General features: G+C 36.1%; 1 protein-coding gene across 1 annotated transcript in view; it reads right to left on the bottom strand.

Moving 5' to 3' along the window:
- Positions 1–11,465, bottom strand: part of LOC123536378 (MAM and LDL-receptor class A domain-containing protein 2-like) — a 32,675-nt gene extending 21,210 nt beyond the window's left edge. The window contains exons 1-5 of the mRNA XM_053527702.1: positions 11,319–11,465; positions 10,417–10,513; positions 7,537–7,923; positions 5,951–6,319; positions 5,219–5,548 (exon numbers count right to left, since the gene is read on the bottom strand). Coding sequence (XP_053383677.1) covers positions 5,219–5,548; positions 5,951–6,319; positions 7,537–7,923; positions 10,417–10,513; positions 11,319–11,465 — 1,330 coding nt within the window. The remainder of the gene's footprint in view (positions 1–5,218; positions 5,549–5,950; positions 6,320–7,536; positions 7,924–10,416; positions 10,514–11,318) is intronic.
- Positions 11,466–12,348: the final 883 nt, after the last annotated feature.

Below are 12,348 nucleotides of genomic sequence, written 5' to 3'. Positions count from 1 at the left end.
TCCCCACCTCCAGGCATCCCCTGATTGAGAATCAGAGCTGATTAGCTAAATTGCGCTACGTGGGTTAAGAATAATGAAAATGATGTTTTCACGGTACTAAACACTGTTATTGGTGGGAATTTTAAAATATCGTTACATATTGACTTTCATACCTTAGTGTCCTTCGTAACATTTTCAGCTGCTGTGCCGTCAATTAGCGTTTTAAGTCCCAGAAGTTAAAATACAATCTTGAGGTCTAAACTATTTAAAACCGCGCAAAATCAAGAGATTTTCGAAATTTAATTTTGGCGAATACTTATGATTTTCAATTGATGACCAAAAGCGATTTACTGTTTCTGACTTTAATACACTTTTGCAAATAAAACAAAAAAATAATTTTAGTAGCAGAAAGATGTCTGTATATGAGGGCTAAACTAGCCAACCTCCCGTGCAAAATGAGCCAAAATTACAATTTGTCGCTACGAGACAAAGAATGAAAATACGTGCGTTTTATCATTTTCTGGCGTAATTTAACGTATTCCGTCATTAAAATGATATAAAGTCATTTTCGCATCTTTTGCGAAAATAATATGCCCCCACCCCCTATTGCCTATATCATGGGTCCCCACCCTCCAGCATCCCCTGATTACGAATGCAGAGCTATTGGTAAATATGCGCTACGTGGGTTAAGAATAATGAAAATGATGTTTTCACGGTACTAAAACTTGTTATTGGTGGTAGAATTTTAAAAATCGTATCTTTACATATTGACTTTCATACCTTGATGTGTCCTCACCGTAACATTTTCAGCTGCTGTGCCGTCAATTAGCGTTTAAGTCCCCAGGAAGTTTATAATATCAATCTTGAGGTCTAATTATGTAAAACCTCAAAATCAGAGATTTTTCGAAATTTAATTTTGGACGAATTCACAATGATTTTTCAATTTATGACCAAAAGCGGATTTTCTGTTTCTGAACTTTATACACTTTTGCAAAAAAACCAGACAAAAATAATTTTAGTAGCATGGAAAGATGTCTGTATATGAGGGTCTAAACTAGCAAACCCCTCCCGTGCAAAATGAGCCAAAATTTACATTTGTCGTACGAGACAAAGAATGTAAAATACTGCGTTTTTATCATTTCTGGCGTAATTTAACGTATTCCGTCATTAAAATGATATAAAGTCATTTGCATCATTTTGCGAAAATAAATATCCCCCCACCCCCTATTTGCCTATATCATGGGGCCCCACCCTCAGGCATCCCCTGATGACCAAATCAGAGCTGATTGGCTAAATATCGCTACGTGGGTAAGAATAATGAAAATGATGTTTTCACGTACAAAACACTGTTATTAGGTGGTAGAATTTAAAAAAATCGTATCTTTACATATTGACTTTCAACCTTGATGTGTCCTCCCGTAAATTTTCAGCTGCTGTGCGTCAATTAGCGTTTTAAGTCCCCAGGAAGTTTATAATATCAATCTGAGGTTCTAACTATTAAAACCCCAAAATCAAGAGATTTTTCGAAATTATTTTGGCCGAATTCACTTATGATTTTCAATTTATGACCAAAAGCGGATTTTACTTTCTGAACTTTAATAATTTTTGCAAATAAAAAGACAAAAATAATTTTAGTAGCATGAAAAGATTCTGTATATAGGACTAAACTAGCCAACCCCTCCCGTGCAAAATGAGCCAAATTTACAATTTGTCGCTACAAGACAAAGAATGTAAAATAGTGCGTTTTTATCATTTCTGGCTAATTTAACGTATTCCGCATTAAGAATGAATAAAGTCATTTTAGCATCATTTTGCGAAAATAATATGCCCCCACCCCCTATTTGCCTATATCATGGGTCCCACCCTCCAGGCATCCCCCTGATTGACGAAACAGAGCTGATTAGATAAATTCGCTACGTGGGTTAAGAATAATGAAAATGATGTTTTCACGTACTAAAACACTGTTATTGGTGGTAGAATTTTAAAAAATCGTATCTTTACATATTGACTTCATACCTTATGTGTCCTGACCGTAACATTTTCAGCTGCTGTGCCGTCAATTAGCGTTTTGAAGTCCTCAGGAAGTTTAAAATATCAATCTTGAGCTCTAAACTATGTAAAACCGCGCAAATCAAGAGATTTTTCGAAATTTAATTTTGGCCGAATTCACTTATGATTTTTCAATTGATGACCAAAAGCGGATTTCACTGTTTCTGAACTTTAATACATCTTTTGCAAATAAAACCAGACAAAAATAATTTTAGTAGCACGAAAAGATGTCTGTATATGAGGGACTAAACTAGCCAACCCCTCCCGTGCAAAATGAGCCAAAATATACAATTTGTCGCTACGAGACAAAGAATGTAAAATATGTGCGTTTTTATCATTTTCTGGCGTAATTTAACGTATTCCGTCATTAATAATGATATAAAGTCATTTTCGCATCATTTTGCGAAAATAATATGCCCCCACCCCCTATTTGCCTATATCATGGGGTCCCCACCCTCCAAGCATCCCCGTGATTACCGAAATGCAGAGCTCATTGGCTAAATATGCGCTACGTGGGTTAAGAATAATGAAAATGATGTTTTCACGGTACTAAAACACTGTTATTGGTGGTAGAATTTTAAAAACTCGTATCTTTACATATTGACTTTCATACCTTGATGTTTCCTCACGGTAACATTTTTCAGCTGCTGTGCCGTCAATTAGCGTTTCAAGTCCCCAGGAAGTTTAAAATATCAATCTTGAGGTTCTAAGTTATTTAAAACCACTCAAAATCAAGAGATTTTTCGAAATTTAATTTTGGCCGAATTCACTTATGATTTTTCAATTTATGACCAAAAGCGGATTTTACTCTTTCTGAACTTTAATACATCTTTTGCAAATAAAACAAGACAAAAATAATTTTAGTAGCATGAAAGATGTCTGTATATGAAAGGGGCTAAACTAGCCAACCCCTCCCGTGCAAAATGAGCCAAAATTTACAATTTGTCGCTACGAGACACAGAATGTAAAATACGTGCGTTTTTATCATTTTCTGGCGTAAGTTAACGTATTCCGACATTAAGAATGATATAAAGTCATTTTCGCATCATTTTGCGAAAATAATATGCCCCCACCTCCTATTTGCCTATATCATGGGGTCCCCACCCTCCAGGCATCCCCCTGATTGACGAAATGCAGAGCTGATTAGATAAATATGCGCTACGTGGGTTAAGAATAATGAAAATGATGTTTTCACGTTACTAAAACACTGTTATTGGTGGTAGAATCTTAAAAAATCGTATCTTTACATATTGACTTTCATACCTAGATGTGTCCTCTCCGTAACATTTTTCAGCTGCTGTGCCGTCATTTAGCGTTTTGAGTCCCCAGGAAGTTGAAAATATCAATCTTGAGGTTCTAAACTGTTTAAAACCGCGCAAAATCAAGAGATTTTTCGAAATTTAATTTTGGCCGAATTCACTTATAGATTTTTCAATTTATGACCAAAAGCGGATTTTACAATTTCTGAACTTTAATACATCTTTTGCAAATAAAACAAGACAAAAATAATTTTAGTAGCATCAAAAGATGTGTGTATATGAGGGTCTAAACTAGCCAACCCCTCCCGTGCAAAATGAGCCAAAATTTACAATTTGTCGCTACGAGACAAAGAATGTAAAATACGTGCGTTTTTATCATTTTCTGGCGTAATTTAACGTATTCCGTCATTAAGAATGATATAAAGTCATTTTCGCATCATTTTGCGAAAATAATATGCCCCCACCCCATATTTGCCTATATCATGGGGTCCCCACCCTCCAGACATCCCCGATTGACGAAATGCAGATCTGATTGGCTAAATATGCGCTACGTGGGTTAAGAATAATGAAAATGATGTTTTAACGGTACTAAAACACTGTTATTGGTGGTAGAATTTTAAAAAATCGTTTCTTTACATATTGACTTTCATACCTTGATGTGTCCTCACCGTAACATTTTTCAGCTGCTGTGCCGTTAATTAGCGTTTTAAGTCCCCAGGAAGTTTAAAATATCAATCTTGAGGTTCTAAACTATTTAAAACCGCGCAAAATCAAGAGATTTTTCGAAATTTAATTTGGGCCGAATTCACTTATGGGGGCCAGGGACAGTTAATTTGAAAATTTCACAAATATGCGCTGATACCAGTGCGAAAAAAATCATGAAAAATCCAATTTTTAAAAATTCAAGGCAGGTTTTGAGCGATTGTATTGCATGGACTTAGCACTTCATTGTGTGACATTTTCAGCCTGCCGATTCTGTTGCTTCTGTGATAAAAATGAATAAAACGCAGGTTTCAGGATACTAAATTTTGAGGCAAAAATGGCATAAAATGCACACCTTGCGCGACCTGTACCGTATTATCTGCAAATGACTGACCTAAAACACATGCATATTTTTAAAGCATGTGGCCAGACGAAAATAATGGTGGGAAGAAAAGTGTCTCATAACAGTTTACTTTTTCCGCTATTTTGAGCTGAATCTGGATGGATGAATGACCGTTTCCATTTTGTCCGAATTCCGTTACCTCAGGTAAGACTTTAGACCCGGCCGTCTACACGGAGCTAGGAAAATCGATTCAAGTACATATTTACTTTACACAATAACTAATCGTACGCAGGAATCCTCAGTTCTATAAACATCATAAATAACCAGTTGAATATAAATGCCTTTAAAGTGCATCTGTCTATTTTATTTAAAAAACGTACCCGGGCCAAATGCAAAACTGGCCCCTGCCACTTAATCAATGGGCAGGATGGAATACAGAGTTTTTTCTCGTACTCAGATTTTGTCACGGAATAACAAACATCCGTATAATAAGTATCAAGATACGAAAAACAGAGTAGTGCAATAGGCATACAAAATAAGAAATAAAAACAATGTGTGGCTGTAGTTATATCTTTTCAATCAATACGAGTAACCAGAAACAATATAGATCAATGAATTCGTTATTTAGATTTTCACTTAAGGTTTGTAAAAAGGCAAACTTTAAATGAATAGTTACTAGAACAATGGTGATTTACAGACACATTATATTAGCATTGCCATATTCATTCGTTGGCTTGTTTTGTTAAGTTTTTAAAAGTAACGTGGTTCAGATTGTGCTTTCCACTGTTTAATAGTGGAGAAAGACTACACGTGATCAAACAAATTGTTTCTGTTGACAGGTATTTAGTAAGCATTAGGAGGAAATACTGTATCTATGTGTACTTACAAGCTTTAGCAGATGTTGTTTGAATCAAAGAAGGTGTGGTAGTGATGACCTCTGTTATCGGTGTTGGAGCTTTTTCAACGCGTACATAAGTTGTTGTGTTTGTTGTATGGTTTTCACCTTTGAAAAAATTGTGTGCAATACACATGTATAATCCCGAGCTTCCAACGGTAAGATTCGTGAGTTCCAAATTAGATCCGAGACTCTCTGATCCATCCGGTAGAAGCCAAACATAGTCAGGTGCGGGATAAGAGTCTGCAGTACAACGAAGGGTCAAAGTTCCCTGTCCTTCTGTATATGTTTCATTGGCTATGAGGTCGATCTTTGGTGAATCTTAAATAATGTTGAGAATTAGATTTGAGTGGTAACACTACCTAGTGTTATTTAGATACTGACAGTGACTAATCATCTAATTATTTTATAATTTCACATTTACAAAACAACATTATGTACTGAATACACAAGAAGATCATTTGATACCATATAATAAAACCAAGCAATTCAATAGGAGACCGCGGTTGCCAGAGTCTGTTTATAGGAGGCTATGAAATGTGGAATGCCAGATGTACAGTATTTATATAAAGCATTGTTATATATAGATATGCCATAAATCATATAAAGTCATTTCTTTAAATCGCATTTTAGTACATCGTTTTGTACGGTACTGTTGTAAACTGAACTATGCAGTTTTTCATATATGCGTAACAGTTTTAGAGTTATAATTTTAAAACTTACATAACAACTGGACAGGAATCTTATTAGTTTGAACATAGCCATCGCCAGACTGGTTTAAAACGTTTTGTTGCGCCGTGCACCTCACCGTAACATTATTGATGTCCTCCGTCATGTTTAATCGTAACATAGAGGTACGTGTATAAGTGCACGTGTTTTCCTGGTATACTGGAGCTGTTGACGACGCATTAGACGTTGCATCGACAGCATTTGTGGTATCGTTATCAAGGTAATAGAACCAAGCAATATGCCCTTCTGGCTCACTGCCTACATCTCCCTCACAGGTGAAGACGACTTCATCGCCCTCTGTTATATTTGTGTTTGGGAAGTATGTAATTCGACCTTTTTGCGAAAACATAGTCTGTGCTGAAGCTGAAAGGAAAGGGTGGATATATTATTTTTCAGGAAAAATGTCAATATAATAGGGTTATTAATCCCCCGCCGTGGCGGAGGGATTATAGGAATGGTCTGCGTCCGTCCTTCCGTCCGTCCTTCCGTCCGTCTGTCCGTCCTTCCGTCCGTCTTTCCGTCCGTCCTTCCGTCCTTCCGTCCGTAACAAAATCGTGTCCGGTCCATATCTCCTAAACCTTCATGAAACTTGGGTCAAATGATCACCTCATCAAGAACTCATGAGTCAGCCATGTCAACTGAAGGTCAAGGTCACAACTGAAGGTCAAAGGTTTCAGCTCTGTATCTCCTAAACCCCCTTGAAGGATTTTCATGAAACTTTGGTCAAATGATCACCTCATCAAGACGTTGTGCAGAATTCATGAGTCAGCCATGTCAGTTCAAGGTCAAGGTCACAGCTAAAATCAAAGGTTTTACCCTTTCACTATCCATAGCAGTGGCGGGGAAAATAACTGTAGATAACGTTTATCATAATAATGGTTTGTGTGTACGTACATAGATAATGACAGACATATACAATGTTTCGCAGAAAACCTGGCTATATTGGCCTGTAGGTCAATGTATTAACAGTGTTAAATAACCCTGACGTTAAACCGACATACATGTACCTTCTTAGACTTTTATATATCATAGGTCTACACTTTGTATGCGCAAATTATATGTACGGCATATATTAAGTATAAATGCCTACAGACAACTGTTACAGTATATTGGTTTTCTTTTACTGTTTTCATTGTTTTGGTTGCAAACGTCGGCTATGTGAACCTTTCTTTGATCGTCCGATGTTTTCTTTCATCATGATACCCATAACGTTGATGAAGATGTTATGAGTCAAAACGACAGTTTCCAAATTCTATTAAAGATGTAAATGGCGTCACTTTATCCGGATCAAACAAAGGACAGAAGTCCGGAAAGCAATAATCAGATGTAGTAAATTAGAAGTTGTAATTATTTGCCCAATAAATGATATAAAGAGGTGAGCTTAACTAACACCAAAACACTGCATGAAGAGGATGAATGGAACAGCACAAAGACACAATATATCCACGAATTTTTGTCTGTGTCAACGAACAATTCCAGCTGATGCATTTGCATTTCTCATTTAGAAAATATAAAGTATATACATTTACAGTAAAGAATATTACAAAATCTTAACATTGTTGGGATTTTATGCTACTTACCTTGTACAACTACTTCAGTGGTATTCTCAATGCTAGTGTTCGTTCCGTCAGAATAGTACACTTTACATTTATATTCAGCCTTATCAGAACATTCTATATTCCTGAACTCGAGACCTGCAGTAGAATTGTTCTCTGTTGTTGGTTGTATTCCTTCAGTCCTGGATTCCAATGATGTGTCTTGATAAGTTACATTAATTTGATTCGACTGATTTTGGAATGTCACTATAGTAATGAAATTAGAATCATCTTTCCTTCTTCGCTGTAACTCTACTGCAAACAGATGAGCTTGCAGTGGAATAATGTAATCGCAGGAGAAAGCAAATGTGTTATTCCCAAGAATCGCTTTGTCAGCACTCTTAGAGACACTAATAAAAGTTGTAGGTACACCTGTAAATGCAAATTGCTATTTAATATAAATTTGTCATTGTTGCAATTTGTTACATTAACTTAATGATTACAGATATGACACACCATAAAAGTATATTCAACTTTTTAAAAAGATTTAAAGTTCCTTACTACTGAGGAATTGTTCAGATATATTGCAAAATACTTTTTCTAGATTGTTTTCATATTTTCTGAAATACTTGCCTCAGTTGTTAAAAAGGGCTAAATTTCACCACTTTGGGGCCATATACTTATTTTCATTCCTGTTATTTATAATATTTATTACCACATTTTCTTAAAAATAGTATATTCATCACCTAGTCACATTGTTAAGATTTGGATGGCTCATACACTATTTCAAGAAACAACGGCCTGTACAAATTGGTTGGAATTGCACCACCAGAAAATGAGCATGTGAATTATTAACAACAATACACATAAGTACGGCAATATGGTTGTTTAAACAGTAAATGTATTTTACAAGGTTTTTGGACATAGAACCAGTCAAAGTCAATGTCATTCTGGATACCAATCAATAAATATATCTTTGTTTCTATAATTTGACCTTATATCTTATTGATAAATCAAAGTGTAAGCAACCAGTTGGTATAATATGAATGTTTTTGCAACTAAAGATGACTAAAGAGTCTAAGGTAGCAAATGAAGTACTGCTTCTTCCAGAACAAAGTACATTACATGCATTAGGAATCATGCATGCATTTTGCTACGTTCTCTACGCTATTTGTGTGAATTTCACATATAACCGTATGAATGTGCTTTTTTGGATAAGCGCTGAAAATGGTGCAAAACCTCAGTTGGTGATACTGTGTCAGATATTTATTATTTCAATTATAAGTTACCCTGCATCAGAATGGAACTAAACGGTAAATATAAGCTATTACGAGGGATGTTCGAAATGAATTGCTTATTTCTATCTAGAGACTTCAAATTTCAAGTTAGCCCAAAAGGGCTCATTTCATGCCCTTGAAGTACTCCCCGTGGCTAGAAATGCAAAGTTTCAGCCGATGTATCCACTTCTTGAAGGCGTCACGGTACGCTGATTTGGGCACAGTAATAAGGTACTGATGAATGGCAGATCCAAGTGCCTGTCGAGACTGGTATTTCCGCCCAGCAAGGAATGATTTCAATTTCGGGAACAAAAAGAAATCACATGGGGCAAGGTCTGGGGAATACGGGGGGTGAGGCAAAATAGTTACTTTTTCTTTCTTCAAAAACGCCGTAACTATTGCGGAGGTATGAGCGGGGGCATTGTCATGTAGAAGACGGACATGTTTAAAACCAGTGGCAGGGCGTCGTTTCTGATAATACTTTTTCAGTTTCTTCAGTACTACGTCTTTGTAGTACTTTCCGGTGATGCTTTTGCCCTTTTTCACCGGCACTTTTATTGCGACTCCTTCACCAGAGAAGAAGATTGCATACAAAACCTTCTTTGCACTCAAAGAACGTTTGGCAATTATTGGGCGTTTGCTGTGTTTAGTGGCCCAAATCTTATTGCTAACCTTTCTGACGGGCTCAAAATAATGGACCCAGGTTTCATCACCTGTGACGACATTGGCAAACTGCTTTTTGTCATATTTTGGAAACATTTGAAGCAGCTGTTTGGCCACTTTAACCCGTTGCCTCTTTTGCTCATCAGTCAACAGATGTGGCACCCATCTAGCAGAAATCTTTCTGACTTTCAAATGCTTCTTCAAAATAAGGTGAACCGTTGATAGTGATATGCCTACCTTTCGTGCAATATCACGAACTATAAATCTGGCATCTCCTTCAATGATTTCCTTTATTTTGGAAACGATATCTTTACGAGATGCAGATTTTGGCCTACCTGATTTCGGTGCATTTTTGATGGACTCTACACCAGACTCAAATTTCTTTTTCCACCGCCGAACTGTGTCATAAGACACACAAGAAGGTCCATAAGCAGTAGAAAGTTCAGTCATCAGCTGCTTCAAAGAACAACCAAGTTTTGAGCGAGCTTTGATGTAAGCCCGTATTTCATCTTTCTTGTCGACGCTTCTACCAACCATTTTTACTACAGTGGTCAATGATTGCGTGTATTCAAATGTCAAATTTTATGTCTTACACTTAGTTTAACATGTACATTTATACACCGTTGTGTAGGTATTGAATAACCCTATACAGGTAGGTATTGGTTTTTATCGTGCCCCACGTGGATATCGAGCTAGAGGACAATAAGCAATTCATATCGAACACTCCTCGTATATATAATTTCCATCTCGGTATCGTATTATAATACTATGAAACGCACGGTGTGTTTAAAGTATATGAGCAGAGGCATTTGGCATCCACACACTTTTAACACCCCATGTATTCAAGACCCAAATTTATTTATTTCTTAGATGAAAATATATAATAATCATAGGATCTGGTATCCATACATGGTAAATTCCCTCTATCTACAGTGGTGCATAACTGTATGCAAAAATACTCAATATTTTATAAATGTTTTCTTACCTGTAAGCTGACTTCCACACGACCCTTCCGTAAGTTCTACATCATCTACTGCTATATCACCACGATAACCATATCCCCTTATTCCTTCCAGTATTATCTACAAATTGTATGTCCATGTGATAATGAAACGAACATTTGAACAATTTTAGGACTTGTTTTCAACGATATTCGTATAGTAAAAATTCATTTTATATTCCATTTACTTATCGCGTATATAATTATGGCAGAAACGTTATTTATCCAACTTCAAATAGTTTTAGGTAACCCTTTAAAAGGATTGCATATTCTATACACTGCTGGTAACAGAAAAGTAAAACATTAACAGTTTGCATGAATTTATCTTAAGAAGACGAAAAGGAGAACTTGGAGTTGTTGTTTTAGTAAGGAATTTTAGAATGACTTTTAGAGACTAAAGTCACAGACGATACACAATTAAAACATACTCAATAAAAATGACCTAACTGGTACAGACAAAGACATGCATGTTCCAACTTGACATAGGGTTCCAACATAATACACAGCTTAATATAATGCAAGAACCAAAGCCCATGGCTTGTACGAAATTTGACTACTCACAACAAATGTCATGGAAATTTGCGCTAAGCTTGCAACTTCGTGGGTTTGGAGAGGAAATAAAATGCCATATTCGGTGGGTCTTTCATCTATATTTTCTAAAACGTTTTGAACCGGACACATTTAAAGTATTGTTCAACACAACAAAAAGTACAAGATATCTAACCTTTGATGTGCATGTATGTATATTGCACGGACTGTATTATAAAATTACCGGTAAACATATGTAACATTAATCCAAACCTTTATTATTTGCCTGAAGCGAGAAATCGAGGATAAAGGCTCAAAATAACATTATAGCTGTGCTTCCTATAGGTGACAATACCTACCATAAATGGTTTTGCCGCTTTGATGGTAATATTACCTTCCATCCATTGATTGCCCTGGTTACCTTGTTTGTACCAGATGAGAGATGTTAGCAATGACGGCCCAGACTGTACATATACATTAAGGCGATCAATATTTTGACCATACATGTGATACCAGAAGTTGAGACAACTCCGTCCTTGTTGATTTGGTGATATCTCTGGGCTAATCAAGCGTGCTTTATCACCTAGACGAATGCCTGATGTCTCTATATATACATAGTATCCAGCTAAAACAAAAAATGAAAATCGCTTTTATCATTTTTCTCGTGTGGTACAGGTGTGTTCCAGTTAGCTGACGAGTTTCATGAACCAGGAAAATATATGGAGAGCACAATTATCTTACAGTGTATCAGTTTACTATGAACTAGTTTGCCCATTGTTTTCTAGTTTCTGGCTAGCCCATTATTTTAACTGAAGACCACATGCTGCTTTTCATGGAAATGCACTTTTATAAATTAGTGTATCATTAAAAGTTCCGTGTACATCGCCGTATGAAAACATATATCACTAAATTGTATTTAGGGTAAATGTTAATTTCTGCTCAACCTGGGGCTAGAGGGCATGGACGGTAGCATGCATTTCCACTACTGTCAATGAACAGGCTCAAACAAATTGAGCATGCAACACGCTGGGTGACATGTGGAGTGTCCACTTTTTCTATGTTATACGTTTGATGAGTGAAAAGCGTCACGTGATCAATATGCTTGTATACATATTCAGTATTTAGGTGTATAGCAATAGAACAGTTGTGTCAGCATTAAATTTAATTTCTACAACAACCTTATTATTCTGCATCAGGCCTGCCATTTGAAATTGTCAAGAAAGTGACTTTCCTTTTTTTATTTTTCACGAAAGACACCATTGTTACTTTGAATACTAATACTATGTGGATTTCTAAACTGGTGAAAAAAAACGAGATATGTAGATTTGTTTGACACTAGGATACTTTTATATCAAATACACATCACAATTCTTTTAAAATTTATACAAA

This window comes from Mercenaria mercenaria, chromosome 17, assembly GCF_021730395.1.
Source record: "Mercenaria mercenaria strain notata chromosome 17, MADL_Memer_1, whole genome shotgun sequence".
Taxonomy (NCBI): domain Eukaryota; kingdom Metazoa; phylum Mollusca; class Bivalvia; order Venerida; family Veneridae; genus Mercenaria; species Mercenaria mercenaria.
This window is presented reverse-complemented; position numbering and strand designations above follow the sequence as displayed.